This window comes from Culex pipiens, chromosome 2 (assembly GCF_016801865.2).
Source record: "Culex pipiens pallens isolate TS chromosome 2, TS_CPP_V2, whole genome shotgun sequence".
NCBI classification, from domain to species: domain Eukaryota; kingdom Metazoa; phylum Arthropoda; class Insecta; order Diptera; family Culicidae; genus Culex; species Culex pipiens.
The window spans coordinates 128,708,232-128,725,785 of NC_068938.1; the positions used below are offsets into that span (position 1 = coordinate 128,708,232).

The window sequence follows — 17,554 nt, forward strand, 5'->3', positions numbered from 1 at the left end:
CTCTTGAACTTCATCGCAACACACTGCTTGCTTTCTCTCGACGACGTCGTCGTACTTTTGTAGCAAGCAGCCTCCTTCTTCTGTCCAGAACGCGCGCAGTGTAGATGGGTTCATTCGTCAGTAGATCATCGCCAGCCAACATGAGTGGACCAGTGGCCGAATTCGTCAAGGGCGCCATCGCCAAGGACAAGGTCGTAATCTTTTCCAAGACCTACTGCCCGTACTGCACGATGGCCAAGGAGGTAAGAAAAGGGGGTCTTCTGTGAATCACTTGAATTCCGTGGAGCTGCGGTTTGCCGGAAGTTGCGTGCTAATGGTTGAATCATAATTATTTTCACAGCCCTTCAAGAAGCTGAACCATCCCGTCACTTGCTACGAGCTGGACCACCGAAAGGACGGGGGCGAGATTCAGGCCGTGCTCGGTGAGATGACCGGAGCCAGCACGGTAAGTGGCCATTTGTTGGCAGCGTGATTGTGGGTTTTGCCTATCGGGGTTACAAATTCAACTTTGGTTGAGGTGAAGTAGGCTTTGCGAACAAACATGCAGCATTCTGAAGGTTTGATGTGAGTCAATGGATTCTCTTTGCATTGGCGTTCGATTTCGCAATGCCTACTACCGCACCTGTTTATGGGTGAATGTGACGTCGTGCGACGCATGAAAACGTTTTTCTCGCTGGGGAATTCCTGAATTTAAACAAACATCGATCTTAGTTCGACGGTAGCGTTGCTCTCCTGCAACCTGTCAGTTTCTTCTCTTGTAGATGCTTCCACGTATAGGAACACTCGCTAGTCGTTCTCGACGGGTACCTTCATAACTTCTTCTCCTTCTTTGAAAGATGGTGATAATATTCTTTTGACTAATAAGGAAAAAGCTTAAAACTTGCTCAGCAGTTTGCCCATAATTTCAACATTAATGTCTTGAGTTCTATTGAAGATCAAATTTCAATAGAATTTCAGAATTTTTTTGCACAATAATTTTCTTCAGATGATTAAATACGAACCTAAATGAAATAAAATCTATTTTCAAAAGAAAAATTGAAGCCCCTGGTGGGTATGGTACTTTTTACATGTTAATTGAAAGATTACCAGAAGCAACTTTAAGTAGCTTGTTCAACAAATATTTGATTTGGCATATTGTCATAGTAGATACAAAAATACCAAAGTAAGTCTACTGGCGCTGCTCTTCTAGACATAGAAAAAGCATTTGATAGTGTTTGGCATAATGGTTTGATTGCGAAATTGAAAAGGTTTAATTTTCCGATTTATATGGGGCAAGAGGAACAATCGCTCGTACGGCAGTATTTTTTTCCATTTCGAAATCCAGTATGAGGAATTGTTGCTATCAATGCAATGAGGGTTCGTTTTAAGAATCATTTTATCAAAATGCTATTTTTCCTAGATCAGTAGTGTCCCTACCAATGACTTGCACCTATTATAAAGTATGATTTAACTTTTGGTTATTTTTGTTGAGAGCTTTTAAAAAATCATGTTCAGGTGGGGCACGTGTACCATATGGATTTTTAGTATGGAAAAAATTACGAATTGCTGCAACAACATATTTTAATGTGAAATAAATACATAAAAGAACTAAAAACTGATAAAAAATTATTTAAAAAAAATGTCCTTACAAAATATAGTGATGCCATAAAAATTTACTATTTATCATCTAAGTAATATTTTTTTTCGTAAAGACGATCAAATTTTTAGGAAAATATATTTTTTTAATCTTAAAATGAAAGAAACGTTTCAAATACATTCTAATGTGAAGTAAGTGATAACAGTTCAATTGTAAGCAAATTAACATGTTGTTTCAAGCATTGTTCCTCTTGCAAAAAAAAACAGAATTTTTTAAAAACTTGTACTATCAAAGTCTCAGTCATGACCTGGAATGAGATGATTCTAAAAAATCCGACAGATTTTTTAACATTATTAATGGGTTATAACGAGCATTTCCGTAGCTTATTACTCTTGCCCCACTTTCCCCTATTTTGACAAAAATCATTGCAGTCTTTCGCTGCATTGATCCGCTCTCTGTATAGTTTATAAGTTAGTTTTAAGGTATCCCTTTTCCCTTTTATAAATGTTAAACCTTCTACATATGAAATCACTGAATAGCGAAAGCTACAACATTTTGTAAATATAAATAAATAAATAAAACTTGTTATTTAAATTGAAAGGGGAGAAATCATCGATTGTTCTATTTGAATGTATATGAAAAATAATATCTAAATAAATAAATAATGAAAAAAAAAATACATTAAAAAAGCATTCGCACATGGGGGGAAAAAACAAAGTTGGGTCAAACTTGCGGCTCAGGGCTTGCAACTACAACTCAGTCACGATGATAGCATGTGGCGATAGTGATAAGACAGAACATTAATCGGGACCATCCATAAACCACGTGGACACTTTTTTGGGAATCTCGCACCCCCCCCCCCCCTTCGTGGACAATTGTCCTTACAAAAAAAAAATCTTTTTTGTATGGAGCGTGGACAATTGCCATACCCCCCCCCCCCCCTAAAGTGTCCACGTGGTTTATGGATGGTCCCAATCTATGATCGTTTGATTTTTGTTTTATTCAAAATGCTTCGCAACGATGAGCTATCTTTTGTACCACAATTTTCCTATAATTTGTCGCAGTGGTTTCAAGGCTCAACAAAAAAAAAAAACTTTTGGTCAGTAGTTGTTTGGTTTCAAAGCGATAAACTGCGTGCTGTTAATCAAAGCCTGTGGTCATTCACTTTCTTCATAAAGCTTGATCAAATGCTACAGTAGCTTAACAATGATTGCGGTTTACATTGCTTGTTCAAAAAAGTTTGGTTTTTTAGGTCGAAGAAGTTGCCAAGTTGCTTAGCCGGGACCGTGGTGTAGGGGTAAGCGTGATTGCCTCTCACCCAGTCGGCCTGGGTTCGATCCCAGACGGTCCCGGTGGCATTTTTCGAGACGAGATTTGTCTGATCACGCCTTCCGTCGAAGGGAAGTAAATGTTGGTCCCGGACTAACCTAAAAAAAAAGGTTAGGTCGTTAGCTCAGTCCAGGTGTAGGAGTCGTCTCCCTGGGTCCTGCCTCGGTGGAGTCGCTGGTAGGCAGTTGGACTATCAATCCAAAGGTCGTCAGTTCGAATCCCGGGGTGGATGGAAGCTAAGGTGTAAAAAGAGGTTTGCAATTGCCTCAACAATCAAGCCTTCGAACACCTAGTTTCGAGTAGGAATCTCGCAATCGAGAACGCCAAGGCAATGCTGTAGAGCGAATAATTTGATTTGATTTTTTGAAGTTGCTAAATTTTATGGAGACGTCTGAAACAGATTATACCATAATTCGGGTTATTGAATGGGCAACACACACAGCTAAACTTTATAGATTTATCAAGAAACAATTTCTCCTTCTATTATTTCAGGTGCCACGTGTGTTCATCAACGGAAACTTTGTCGGTGGCGGCACGGACATCAAGAAGATGTACTCGGACGGCCGATTAGAGAAGATGCTGGCCTAAGATTACTCGCACAGCGCACAAATTCAGCACTTTAATTTAATCCTCAATTCAGCCTCAAAATAAGGTTTATGTGAATCACCCCCAGAATATGACAATACACCCAGCAAAGTCCTCGTTTATTTTCGGTTAGTTTTGTGTTTAGCAATAATAAATCAATAAAGTTGGCTTTTTAGCTGTTAAAACCAATCACTCTCTAAAAGTAGCAACGTTTTTATTTCACTGGTGTGTCAACTACCCGTTACAGAATAATAAATATTAAATCTTCTTTACCACGGCACTGTCATGGTATTTCACTAAAATCTTACGCCGCCACCGCTCACAGATCGTGCTTCCAGCCGTACTTTTCGTTGGGCTTGTCCTTTTCCTTGCCCTTGTCCTTGCTGTAACCCTTATCGTAGTACTTGTTGGACTTTTCGTACGCCTTGTCGTACGGTTTGTCGGTTTTCTCGTAACCCGGCGGAGCTCGGTCGTAGCCGGGTTTGTCCGACGTTTTCTCGTAAGCCTTGTCCGTCTTCTCCGGCAGACAGTAGCAGGAACGAGTTTGCGAATCTAGGTACGATTTACAGCCCAGGGTTAGCGTACCGGTGAAGAGCATCTTTGCGGCCGTTTTGCAACCTGAAAGAAATCAATGTTGTAAATATTTGAAAATTTCTCGCCCTCGAACCGTTTCTTACCCTTTACGACAAGTTCCCCCACGACGTTCTTCTCGTACTCGTCACAGTACTTGTACAGACACCGCTTAAAGTCCAGATCGCACAGCTCCTTGTCGCTGTTGCAGGTGTCGTAGCAGACGTCGTGCGCGTTGCAGCACACCTCCATCTCGACGGCCGGCAGGTAATCGGTGTCGATCTTCAGGCCCAGCGAACCGCACCCGTCCGACTGGGGAATGTAGAACTTGTTCTTCGACGGGGTTATGCCTGGAAGAGTTTGAACACGTTAGAATGCTCCGGAATGCGAAAAATGGGTTTAAGTTAACATGAATTAACACTAAAAGCCTTGAACAAATGATGCCATTGGTCGTAACGCTTGCTTAGAGCGTATCCTAGACTTTACATCTTCCCAAAAACCGTCCAACTCCAAGCTAAACTTATTTGAGGACACCGTGGAGATTTTCCCTTGCCCCATTAAAAAAGTGAAGCATTAACACTTCCCATCTTCCAAATCCCTTGCCTAGTCTTGTCCCTAGTGCGATGGGATGCGGTCGGAAATGGACGGTTGTCATGATGTTGAAGATCCGATTTAGGTGGAATGGGTTTTATTCATTTCATTTCATTTCATTTATTTATTATTCATGTAGAGTAAGGAAATATCCTTTTTAATTACTACACTTTGTTGAGAACCAGAAAAGCATTTTTTTCTAAAATAATAATTAAATTCTAAACTCCTGATCAGTGGAAACTAATGTCATTTTAATAAATTTATCCTCTAAACCAAGTAAATTCTATTCCTAATTACCAAGTCTTAGGCACCTGTTTTGGAAAATCATCATATATACATGGCGAAATCCAGCCTGCAATCCGCTAAAATCACCGTTTCCATGCGATGAGCAACTTTTTTGAAGAAAAAAAAACTCATTTGTTGATTTATTTGAAAATGAAAACAGGTCTTATATATTTCTCGAAAATTTGCCCATTTTTGTTCATTTTTGTAACTTTCGGCCAACAACACTTTGGAAGATATACACTGTACATGAACACCACTATGAACGCAACTAAAACATAATGCGGGCTAGCCACCAATTTTCGATTTTCAAATAAGGCCGTTGCATGTATTTTTCAAAGTTTTTGTCGCCCCCTCCTTCAAAATTGGTCCGAAAAATCAGGGGGCAAAAAATATTTAAAAAAAATATCAAAATTTCAATGGAAATAGAAGTCTAATCTACTGAGAACGATCTTAAATCCCTTTTTCTGCATAGATAATCATGTTTAACATGTTTGGACTCGTTTAACAATATTTTGAACATTTATGAAATTACAATGTACCGCACCGCAAAAACTTTTTTTTCTCGCAAAAATAAAATTTTCGTCAGTATTTAGAAATTTTGGAAATCAATGATTGCAAAACAACTGGACAGGTGTATGATGCAATTTAAAACACTTTTTTCATTCAAATGTTGACACCGTGGTCTGTAATTTCAATTTTTAGCTTTTTTTTTATTTTTTGCCCCCCTTCCCCCTCGACTTTGGTCAGCGTCGAGGGACATAAACTTCAAAAAATATTTGCAACGGCCTAACCGGTTTTCTCCCTAGAACAAAAGGGTTTGCCGAAAAGTTTTTTCATCAAATTTTCAAACATTCAATCAACACATTCAAACATTCTTTAGAAAGAAGAACTCATACAATTTTAGAACATTTTTTAAAAGACAATCACACCGTCTTTGCAGACTGAACACACTCAACCCCCGGTGTTTTTTAGTTTGCACCCCGTTGGTTGGTCAAAGTCAAACTAAAAAGTGACAAACTGTCACTTTTTACACAGCGCTCACGCACACTATCAAAACAAACGTTTGGTAGTGTGTGTGAACTCCGTGTAAAAGGGGTGTCAAATTAAAACGTGACCCCGTTTGTTTGACAACAGTTGATGTCAAACCAGTGTTTGAGTGTACCAACTTCCTAGGATAAGGCAGAAATCGAAACCACGCTCCATACCAACTAAGGGATCGGCAGCCTAAGCTTCTAACCACCGAGCCACGAGGCTCTCTTTTATAAAAATTTAGAACAGACTTGGTGGAAATGGGAAATTTTAACTCCTTTTTTCAAAGATTTAAAGAATCTTGCCTCAAAATATTATTTTTAACTATAAAATTCTGCTCTTTTTAGAATTTTAAGATATTTTCTATGCTTCGTAAAATTTTTACGAAATTTATTGATTTTGACAGTCTTTAATTTTTAAAAAAAGATTATATATTTTTGTTACAGACTATATGTTTTCTTCTTGATTTTTGAGTGGAAGTCTCACCCCTCAATTAGATTAGAAATTTGGGAACATTTTATTGTAATTTAATGTTTTTTCAAATTTCGAAGAAAATTCGTGTTATATAAATAATATTGGCTAGACAAGCTTATGGAACCATCTATAAACCACGTAGACACTTGTTTGGAATGGAAATCTCACCCCCTCCCTATCGTGGACAATTGTCCATACCAAAAAAAAAAATTGTATGGATCGTGGACTCTTGCCCATCCCTTCAGGTTTGTAAATTTATTCTGCTTACTTTTAATTATATTTGATACAGATCAAAGCTTATTATAAGCCAGTTTACATATTTCATTCAAAATCTCTGCTAGATAATGTCATGTTAAGAACAATTATACGTGACTTAAAAACTCATCGAAATTTAGGATAGATTTTCTATTAGTGTCTCGTTAATAATTGTTGAAATTTATGATTTATCAAAAAAAAAAAATCATAACAAGTGCATCCTTTAGGTTTGACATAAGATTTTCAAGGTAATTTTAACATTTTACACGTTCTTAGAAATTTCCGTGAAATTTAGTGTTTTGATATTATGGTCCCCGTGAAAATTGCAATTTGGGAACGTGAAAAATTACTAAGCCTAAACCGAGGGGCGTGACAAAGGCCTTAATATATTAATTTTTGGTATTTAATACATTAAGGAATTAAATTCCTCATGTCATTTGAGATTTGACAGCGCCACACCTGCTTTGAAAACTTTGGTTTGCTTCGTGTCTCTTTCGCACGCTCGGCTGTCAAGCTTGTTTTGGTTTCGTGTAAAAATGAATGACGACGTGGAGCTGAAGAGATTTTGGAGGAGGACGATCCAAACGTGCATTGACGGAAAAGTTGCAGCCGGCGGAGTGGATTACTTTAACCAGTAGATGGTTAAGTGCGGTTTCACCTATGACAAGATCCTGGAACGCGCTTTGCCGGAGTGTTATGGTCAAGTTCAAGAATAGAAATCAGACGTTAGACAAGAGCAAGATTTCGTTGCAGCTGGTGGTGGCTTGCGACAGCGATGCCTTCAACAAATCGGCATCAGGGGAAATAAATTGCAACTTATGTGCAACCGTAAACTGCACTACGAGCGCTGTGATGACAACGCCGCTCTGCGGTGCATTAGAGCTAGGGTGCTGGACTGAGGCAGGTTCGGGAATGGGTGACACGGAAAAGCATTCAGGAGTAGTCCATTATAATTTCATCAGAGTAACCTACTTGGAGTGGCTTTTATCTACGTTAGGTGGTACTTTTTGGTAGATTGCATTGAAAAGAAGAAAATAAAATATCTCATCTTTGTTGTTTCATTTATTTCAATAATAATCCCGCCATGTTAAGTTGGCCAGTTCTTGAAGGTCAGGAATAACGGCGCCACTTTGCCGATCGCCAAGGACCCAGGCGCAGAAGCTGGGGCTGGGGCGAAGCTGGTGGGCCGCATTCAACATGCCCAGCTGTTTGGCGGGAGGACTGACGAATAAGCCAGACCAAACCAACTGGACCATGTTTGCGGAAATATGTGGGTGGAGAATTGGAATCGAGAATCCGTTTCAACAAACGCAGCATCGAGGTGTGTCTCAATGCGCCGCTCGATGGCCTTCTCCAACAAATCTTCCGGCTGGACCAGCTTCGATATCGTCCAAAACGTCATTGCTACCGCCTTGGATGGCGCTGCGCAACTTTTCCGGTCTGCCTGTGCCGCGCTGGCACCGCTGGCACTTTCCTGCTCAACCTGCTTTCCGACGACACAAACACAAACACAACAACAAACACGCACGGTGTCAAACTGTCAAATCAATGTAGTGTAAGAAGAGGTGGCGTTGTTTTGAACGTAAACAATCGTTAATGTATTTAATTCGTACCGTTAATTAATTAAATTATTTAATTTCTTACTACTGTCCCGCCCCTCGGCCTAAACATAAACTAAATAAAATAAAAATACTACAAATTAAATCAGAAAAAAACATAAAACAAGAAAAGGAAGTTTATCGTAGAACAAAAGTTGCTCAAAATGACCTCCTAAACACGGGAAAAGTAAAAATGTTCCCCGGGTAATGACGTTATTGCATTCAAAAAAGGTTGGTAAGACTTCAAAAATTATATGATTGTATGAATTTTATAAACAGTATTTTTGAAGTTACGAGCAGAAAAAATCCAAAGCCAAAAATAGTCCAGAATTATTGAAAAGAAAAAACGTTATTTTATCCACCTTAAGGTGGTTGATGCCTTTCTCACATTAATATACATTTGATAGAGTTATCAAATCTTCAATCTGTTAGGCTTAACGAAAAGGTTTACACATTTTACGATGTGTCACTTGATAGATCCCCTTATATTTTTTTTTCTCAAAATATCTGAGAACCGGCCTCAAAAAAGTGTATGGATAACACTTATGTGCTCATAACTTTTGATAGGATTATCAGATCTTAGAAGTTTTGGACTCGTTAGAAAGGTCTTTACCTATCCAACGATGGGTCACATGATAGATCTGGGCAACGTTTTCATGAAAATATCTGAGATTCGGCCTAAAATAGTGTATAAATGACACTTAAGAGCTAAAAACTTTTGATAGGGTTATCAGATCTTCAATGTTTTGGGTTTGTTGGAAATGTCTTTTGAATACCTTTCTAAAAATGTATAATGTTCTTACCAAAACCACCCTTTTAACGATCTTCCGGATTTTTTTCGAAATTGTTTTTTTAGCAAGGCTCTCCTATAGAAAATAGCAGTGTTGGAATTCGAGCGAGAAGAAGGAAAGCATTTCTCGCTCGCGAGCGAGGGAGAGAACTTGTAGTACTTTTCTCTTCTCGCTCGCGCTCGCATTATCGTTCGCGTTCTCGCTCTCGACGCGAGCGCTCGCGAGCGCCTCTGACTATCCGTTCGTCCCAAGCTAGCAATTTGTTTATCAGGCTTATGAATACGGACCAGGCGATGGTATAAAGGTGTAATTTCAATCGCTGTGTTGTTTTTTGTTCGTTTCTAACACGTTCAACTTCTCGCGAACGGGCAATTCTGGCTCGCGAGCTATCCCGTTCGCGAGCGGAGGAGAGCACGGGCAATCGGTGAGTTTCTCTCGGCAGCTCGAGACTCGCGGCGAGAACTCGAGAGAGAGATTTTTTTTCTAGCGAGAGCACGATAATACCAACACTGGAAAATAGAGTGGTAAAAAGTTCTTAGCTTACCATGGGCGGAGAATAGGTGAAACAGCGTTTCATCGAAATTTGGGATTGCTGCCATGCATAGATCCCTAAGACCAAGTTCTTCGTAAAAATCTATTGATTTGGTTTAAGCTAAATGTTTACTAAATTTATAGTATTTTCCCGGTTTGACAATCTAATTCCCGACTTTTCCCCGTTTTTTTGAGGTGGTAACCCTGCATAATGAAAAGTTGTCCCAGTTCCTAGAAATTTGAGTTCAAAGTTGCTCTGGAGGAGAAACCAAGAGCGGAAGAGGGTTAAAATGTTTCGTTTATTTCAATTATAAATAAACGAATCAGTTCGCGGGAAAGTCTGCGTATTTAGAACGAAAATTTTCAAATTCATTTATTCCTGAAAATGATTGTAAACGATTGATAATCAAACTTTTTGAACACGCAAAATAAGTAACTCATATATGGAATAAGTTTATTTAAACTACTGACTCACTTCTATGGAAGCACTCCCACTGAATCGACTCACCTCCAGGACATTTATACACGCAGTTTTCCTCCACGGCCGCGTCAAACACCTCGTGGACAACCTTGAACTTTTTCGCCACATGGACCACATTCTTCAGCACGTCCCCGAAGACGGCCTCGGCCGCTATGATGGCATCCCGCAAACTCGCCAGCATGTTCGATCCGTAGCCGGTGTACGCGTACGTCAGGAAGGTCAGCGAGTAGATCGCCACCTTCATGTACGGAATCTGCATCTTTGTCGGAACTCGATGGGTCCTAAAATGAGAAGCGCGGAATTGAAATTAAAACTGGTTTCACAATTTTTGTCACTGACGTGGTTTTTTCTTAAAGCAGGTGACACAAACGCCTCACCTCACACGCCTTAAGTCGCAAGAATATTGACGTAGAAGCGTTCTCTGATCTTCTTGAAGCACATTTAAAGCAGGAAAGCGAAATTATTCCTAATGCAGTGGACGGACGTTCGCTATTTTTAGACTAAATATGGCACAAAGTTGGTACTTATGCAAAAATAAATTCGCACCACCACGGGGAAGGGGACTTGTTTTGAGTTGTTTTGCGGGATGCGCGCAAAGAGATGATGCTTATTTTATATACCAATTCGGCGTTCAATTGCGTATGGGTGGAGAAGTGAACATCTGATTCAATACATACCTGTAGACAGATATATACGAGGGATGGTTTGGTGTTCGATCGTCTACATCGTCTTCTCCGGCTGGCCGCAGAGCATAAACTGTGAAGCTTCAACCAACAACAAATTGAGCTACTTTGCAGGGGGAGATTTTTATAGCACCGACCACGGTGGTTGAAATAAGCCGCAATAGATGGTGCTGGATGTGTTTCAATTACAGTCCAGAATCAAATATTCTACCACTTTGGTTAAAGTTTCCGATTATCCTTCAGTGAACCTCTTGACTGAAAGAAAGGCATATAGTATTGTCACATGTTTTACACATGAATCTGCAACATTCGACTTTGCATGTGAATCAAATCAAATCAAATTATTCGCTCTACAGCATTGCCTTGACGTTCTCGATTGCGAGATTCCTACTCGAAACTAGGTGTCCGAAGGCTTGATTGTTGAGGCAATTGCAAACATCTTTTACACCTAAGCTTCCATCCACACCGGGATTCGAACTGACGGCCTTTGGATTGCTAGTCCAACTGCCTACCAGCGACTCCACCGAGGCAGGACCCAGGGAGACGACTCCTACCACCTGGACTGAGCTAACGACCTAACCTTTTTAGGTTAGTCCGGGGCCAACATTTACTTCCCCTTCCGACGGAAGGCGTGGTCAGACAAATCTCGTCTCGAAAAATGCCACCGGGACCGTCTGGAATCGAACCCAAGCCGACTGGGTGAGAGGCAACCCCGCTTACCCCTACACCACGGCATGTGAATGTCATTCAGTTTTTGCTTTTTGGGTGTTCTTAATAACCTTGACTCAAGGCGGTTTCGAAAACACCCAAAAAGCAAAAACTGGAAATTTGGTTTATTGGACCTCTTTAAAAAAATCATTGCGTGAACCGGTAAATTCAAGTGAGATTCTCATCAAAATTAAACACATGAGATTCACTATTCGTCACACATGTTTATCACGTAAAATTATTTAGAAACTGAGATTGGTAGCACGCCATTTTTTTCTGCTGCAGATAAATTACTGTCAACTGCGGCGAAACGGGACTACAGTCTGAATAGGGACAGCACGTTTTAGAGCACTGAAAAGCTTCAAATTTGAAAATGAATGTACATATTTTGTTGCTCTGAATCTGGGCTAACCGAAATAAACATATCAAAATATTACACAGAAAAAAAACAATTCTCGTAATCGTGAATTATGTTCATGAATTTGAGAACCACGAATGAATTTATTCATGAGTTTAGTGCATTTGCACTACAAACGTGAATATATTCCTTCGTGCTTCTCAAATTCGTGAGCACAATTCACGATTTCGAGAGTTGACTTTTTCCGTGGCTGCAACATTTTTAGACAACAGTCCAAGTATGTTTTCTTGAACCATTTTTCAGTTAAATAATTGATTCTGAAAATATCAATACAGCAATAAAGGTAAAGAAGGTTTTGAATTTGAAACAAAATATTTTTTTTAAATAATTTTAAGACCGTTGCAAATATATTTCAAAGTTTTTGACGTACCCCCCCCCCCCTTCAAAAATTCAAAAATATTTTTTTAAAAATTTTAAAATTTTTATGGAAAGAGATATTAAATCAACTGAAAACAATCTAAAATGCCCTATTCTGCATTGATAACACTACACGACAGAACAAAACTTGTATCATGCGCAGTACGATATCTCAACAGTAAAAAGTAAAGTAAATCTTTCCCTGTTCCTGAGGGGAACATCCGTGAAGAGTATCGGGCCCGGCATTTACAAAGCGGATTCAGTGACAGTTTATTAATCAACTTAATTTTAACATGTTATGTAAAGTATGCACTTGGGAAGAAACCGGTCAATTCAAATAGGGAGTAGCGGTAGCTAATGCGTCCATCCCGGGAATTCCCGGGACAAAAATCCCGGGATTTTTCCAAAACCAGGAATTTTTATGAAATTGTCCCGGGAAATCCCGAAATAGAAAAAAAAACAAATTTTATTCTGGAAATTCAGATTTGGTTTTCACGATAACAAGTTGATTACTTAGTAATCGATAAGAATTTTAAAGCATTTTTATTCGGCATTTATCAGCATTCATTTGGCTTATTAGGGAAAATTGTTAAAATTTTAAATATTTTTTATTTAATATATATTTTTAAAAGCATGGGTATTATATTTACGTATTTTACGTACACAGCTAAAAATGTAGTAATCCAGCTGCGTGTAAAAGTGCTGGGTGTAAAATAAATATTGCATTATTTTATGCAATTTTATGTAATGTTATGCCCTGAAATATGTAGCCCATCAGTATAGGAACGTGGCGTCGCTATTTTTAGACCACGTTTTCCACTTTTTCTCATCGAAACCGACTACTTTATCGACTTCATTTTGCTGGGCGAGATAGGACGCCGTCTATTTTTAGACGATGACTCAGCACTTTTACACTCTTGCGCTTAAAAAAACCAGGTGGCAGCACGATGTAACGCCACGTCCCTATGGGAAACCTACTAGAAATGTCAAGCTGATATATGCGTTTATCCGAAATGTCAAGCTGATATATGCGTATATCCTAACGGCTTTACATCGGTCGGATGGCCAAGTGGGCTAAGGTGCCAGTTCTTACTGTTGGTGCTGGGGTTGAATCCCGTCGGTTGCAACTTTTTTTTTGTATTTGCAAAAATTGTACATGCAGTGTGCAATATTAAGTGTTTATTTTGAAGAAGGTGATGTGCATGCTTTTGCATGCGATTTTACCAACGGATTTTTTGCTGTGTATGTTTATGATTTTGAATTTGAAAAAAAAATATAACTTTATTTTTCATCGAATTCAGGAAGCTGTTGATGCATTTTTTCCATAATGTTTTGATTGTCTTCATTAAAACTGGAACAGAGCAATCAGTACACCGATTTCCAAATTTATTGCTTTAAAATGTCCTGTAACTATTCTGAGTGTAGTGTTGATTTTCCGCAGCTGACAGAAGTCACTCAAAGATATCTTTTCAAATACGTTTCAAATAAAACATGAAATTTGATCTAAAATTTGCATTAACCGGTATTATATTATTTGTTTCTGCTTCTAGTTTTTTTTATTACACTTACAAAGATTTTTTTCTGGTATTTCTAGTCATTTCATATACAAAAATAAATTAAACAAATATATTTATAAAAAAAATCAATTTGAATCACAATATACCGTCATCAGGGGTGACATTAGGTCTAGAGGGTAAGATTGGGTCATACAAAATAGCTGAAGTTTGTATGACCCGATCTCACCCCCCAAACCCAATGTCATCCCTAATGACGGTATTTAACCCTCTAACGCCCAGAGCTGTTTGCTTATCGTAAAAATAGTAAATGGCTTAACTTTGGTACAATAATGCAGGAAATACATTACTTTGACCCATAAACATCGAATTGGGGGAAAAAAGTATAATTTGAAGTGGTGCACCAGAGCACCATCAGGAAGATAAGCAACTTTTTTTTAAACCACAAAATCTCGTTTTTTTTCAAATCTATTGGTTCATTTGTTTGAAAACGCTTCGAAATGTGTTAAAAACTTGCTTACTTAATCTTTGCTGTAAGTCCATATTTCTGAAGCATTAACTACAAATTCTAAAATCTCTGCATTTTCAGGTTTCTTTGATTGGCTCATTCAAAACCCACAAACAACCATTTTCGTGAAAAATGAGGAAAATAATAAAACTATTGGCCTAATAACAATGTTTTGTCTTGTTTATGAGTAGTCAAAACGTTTATAAACTTTTGTTTTGATAAAAATAAGCTTTTTCTGTAATTTAGAAAAAAGTGCTCCTGAATATATAGTTCCTCATATGCCTAGGTGGTGCTCTGGTGCACCAAATGAAAAAGGTTGAAAAACACTTAAAACCGGTCCAAACTCACAACGTTATTCACAAGGGTTCTTGTCCAAGGTTCAAATGATAGCAAAACATTTTTTGCTTCATAAAATTTTGTATTTGGTAATTTTTACGGGCTTCCGAAAACAGGTCTTATTTATTTCCATAAAATTGGCCCACTTTTGTTTACATTTCACACTGTAACTTTGCTTGTGCTTAACCAAATTTGATGAAATTTTGGGAGATGTTAGTATACATTCTACATGAACACCTGCTACTTAAAGCACCATGAAAATTTGTGTCAGTTCCGAGATATTTGAGTTCAAAGTTTTGGTGCTCTGGAGCAACCATGGGCGGGAGAGGGTTAATGTTGTGGTTATTTTATAATCCAAAGCACGTCACATAAAAAAAATAATATTTTTAAAATTCCTTTTAAACTATCTAAAAATTGCTATCCTTGTCGATTCAAGTGAAGATTATCATCAATTAATATTATTGAGCTTATTCTATGATTTTAAGCTTGAAAACATAATCAATATAATGAAAACATAGATTTTATGACTGTTTCAAAAATTTCCCGGGATCCCGGGAATTCCCGGGATTTCAAAAATATTTTTCCCGTTTCCCGGGAAATTCAAAACTCGGGGAAATTGGACGCCCTAGCGGTAGCAAAAGCAAGCCAGAGAGGGTGAAGAAAAGCCCCAAGAAAACGTTCCCTCTCTTTTGTTCTGCCGTTCGTTAAGCTGTTTCTTGACCCCCTTTCTATTGAAGAGTATACCGGCCCTTAAGGTTAATGCGAGGGTTAATGTTAACATTCCATAGGTTGTCTTCCTAAGGTGTCTTGATAAGGTCCAGTTTGTGGCGATACACTACCTTCCCTTTACTAAGCAATCGAATCCAGAAGGGAAAAGATCACCAGTTATGTTGGCCCGAGCCGGGATTTGAACCCTGATTTACCCGCTTACGAGGCGGAAGCGTTACCACTGGGCTACGTGGCTCGGTCCTCAACAGTCCTCAGAGAAAAGGCTTCCCCGAAACCGATACAAACGACAGAATTTGATTTTATGTCCACGCGGACTTACCAGATTTTGGTGAATTTTTTAGCATAAAAAATCGAGCAATATACATGAACATGGAAGCGCCTGGTTCATAGCCATTTCCTTTAAGCACAACGAAAACAACCAATACAAATGTATAAAAATGTTGTCAAGTTCGGGGGTTCCACAACTAGCTTTTTTTGTACCGTAAAACGGGGTGACATTGATAGGTTTGCGCATTTTTCCGCAAAATGAAGAGTACAATTAAAATACGTACGGAATGATTTAGAATAAAACTGACCGTCGTAGAGAAGAGTTCAAAGCACATCAAAAAGAACTTTTCATAAAACTTAGAAAAGTTTAAGAAGTTAGTTAACTATGGTTAAGAAAATGTTGATGAAAGTCATTATTTTAAACTTCTTAAAGTGTCATAATTTTCTCAATGAACATGATTTTGAATCGGAAAACGGAATTCATTTTCGGATTTTTTGGACAATTTTCTACTAGAAGAAGGGTAAATAAGTTTTTAAATAGTAAATAATATGTGTTTTTGAAACAAAGTTTCAGTTGAACAAATTTCATGACAATTGTGAAAACTAGTGATTCGTGCTTCGAATTCAGTATAAAATGCAATATAAATCGATAATTTTATAAACAAAACTAGTTTTAACAAATTTCAAGCAAAGTTCCGACTTTTTTACAATTTTACCCAAAACTTATACGTATTTTGTTAAAAAGCTTATAAACTTAGTTAACTAATTATAAACAATGATTTTTTTTCTATATCAGCTGCATTAGTAATGGTACATTTAACGTACAAATAAAGTTTGAACATCTTAAATATGATTTTAACAAGAAAATCAATGACTATCAAATTCACCCAGGAATTGAAACTTAGAATTTTTAACGTAACTATTTTTCTAAACACTATTGAACAAAACTTTTTTTACAAAATAGTGCATGGACTTTGTGTTGTCTACCCTAGTACATGTTTTGAAAATAATAATATTGAGAAAAACCATACCTGTTGGAAAATATTCCAAAAACAAATTGATATCCTATCAAAGTCACCCCGGTTTACGGTACGATTATTAAAATATTTTTTGTTAACTGAGATTTTATGTATCTCATAGGTCTATGTGTACTTCAGGATGTCCATGGTCATTAGGGTGTTTCATCCAAACAAAAAAGTTCTCAGAATCAGGCAAACCGAGGTTCTCCTAGTAGAGGATACCCATAGGGACTCTCATGCCAAATATCAGCCCGTTTGGTTGAGAATTGGCCTGTCCCCAGCGGTTCAAAGTTTACATGGAAATTACTATGGGATTTTTGTGCTTTTCGTTCAATCGTTCCTACAGGTCTGGAGACAACATGGATTCACTCGGAATAAAGACAGGTGTGTAGGGGATGGTCCAATGAACAAATTCCAGAAGGAATTAGGGTTGTCCATTCTGTCCCCAAGGTGCGCATTGGATCGACGTCCGGTGTCTCCAGAATCATCGATTCACCCTTCAAATGTGCGCATTGTCCTTAGTATGCTATGACAGCTAGGTGAAAATTACGACGCCCCATGTCAGACGGTGAACACGTGGAGAAGCATCGATTGCATTATTATTACAAAATCATCATGTTACGTTATTCAGAATAGTTCAAATTGTTACAGGAACATCAAAAATTGTAATTTCATTACTTTAAAGAATGTTTCTGAGTCAAAACTTGAGTGTATGCTCGGCCACGTGTTCACCGTCTGACATGGGGCGTCGTAATTTTCACCTAGCTGTCATAGCATACTAAGGACAATGCGCACATTTGAAGGGTGAATCGATGATTCTGGAGACACCGGACGTCGATCCAATGCGCACCTTGGGGACAGAATGGACAACCCTAATTCCTTCTGGAATTTGTTCATTGGACCATCCCCTACACACCTGT

General features: G+C 38.3%; 2 protein-coding genes across 3 annotated transcripts; one reads left to right on the plus strand and one right to left on the minus strand.

The window, feature by feature from the left end:
• The first annotated feature begins 34 nt into the window (after positions 1–34).
• LOC120420855 (uncharacterized) lies at positions 35–3,692 on the plus strand. The gene is made up of 3 exons (XM_039583974.2): positions 35–242; positions 341–445; positions 3,398–3,692. The coding sequence occupies exons 1-3, from the start codon at positions 105–107 to the stop codon at positions 3,491–3,493; spliced, it is 339 nt and encodes a 112-aa protein (XP_039439908.1). The 5' UTR covers positions 35–104; the 3' UTR covers positions 3,494–3,692.
• On the minus strand, positions 3,655–10,924 carry LOC120420854 (group XIIB secretory phospholipase A2-like protein). 2 transcript variants are annotated; one of them, XM_039583972.2, is made up of 4 exons: positions 10,773–10,924; positions 10,123–10,376; positions 4,168–4,410; positions 3,655–4,108 (listed from the first exon to the last, which is right to left on the minus strand). In XM_039583972.2, the coding sequence occupies exons 2-4, from the start codon at positions 10,352–10,354 to the stop codon at positions 3,810–3,812; spliced, it is 774 nt and encodes a 257-aa protein (XP_039439906.1). In that variant the 5' UTR covers positions 10,355–10,376; positions 10,773–10,924; the 3' UTR covers positions 3,655–3,809. The 2 variants fall into 2 exon arrangements, with proteins under 2 accessions (XP_039439906.1, XP_039439907.1); XM_039583973.2 differs by lacking the exon at positions 10,773–10,924 and adding an exon at positions 10,473–10,707.
• Positions 10,925–17,554: the final 6,630 nt, after the last annotated feature.

Bases quoted from the DNA above. Each gene is read 5' to 3' on its own strand.
- LOC120420855 (XM_039583974.2), top strand. From the start codon at position 105: ATGGGTTCATTCGTCAGTAGATCATCGCCAGCCAACATGAGTGGACCA. The intron at 243-340 runs GTAAGAAAAGGG...TTATTTTCACAG, and splicing joins ACTGCACGATGGCCAAGGAG to CCCTTCAAGAAGCTGAACCA. The intron at 446-3,397 runs GTAAGTGGCCAT...CTATTATTTCAG, and splicing joins AGATGACCGGAGCCAGCACG to GTGCCACGTGTGTTCATCAA.
- LOC120420854 (XM_039583972.2), bottom strand. From the start codon at position 10,354: ATGCAGATTCCGTACATGAAGGTGGCGATCTACTCGCTGACCTTCCTG. The intron at 4,411-10,122 runs GTGAGTCGATTC...AAACTCTTCCAG, and splicing joins CGTGTATAAATGTCCTGGAG to GCATAACCCCGTCGAAGAAC. The intron at 4,109-4,167 runs GTAAGAAACGGT...GATTTCTTTCAG, and splicing joins GGGGGAACTTGTCGTAAAGG to GTTGCAAAACGGCCGCAAAG.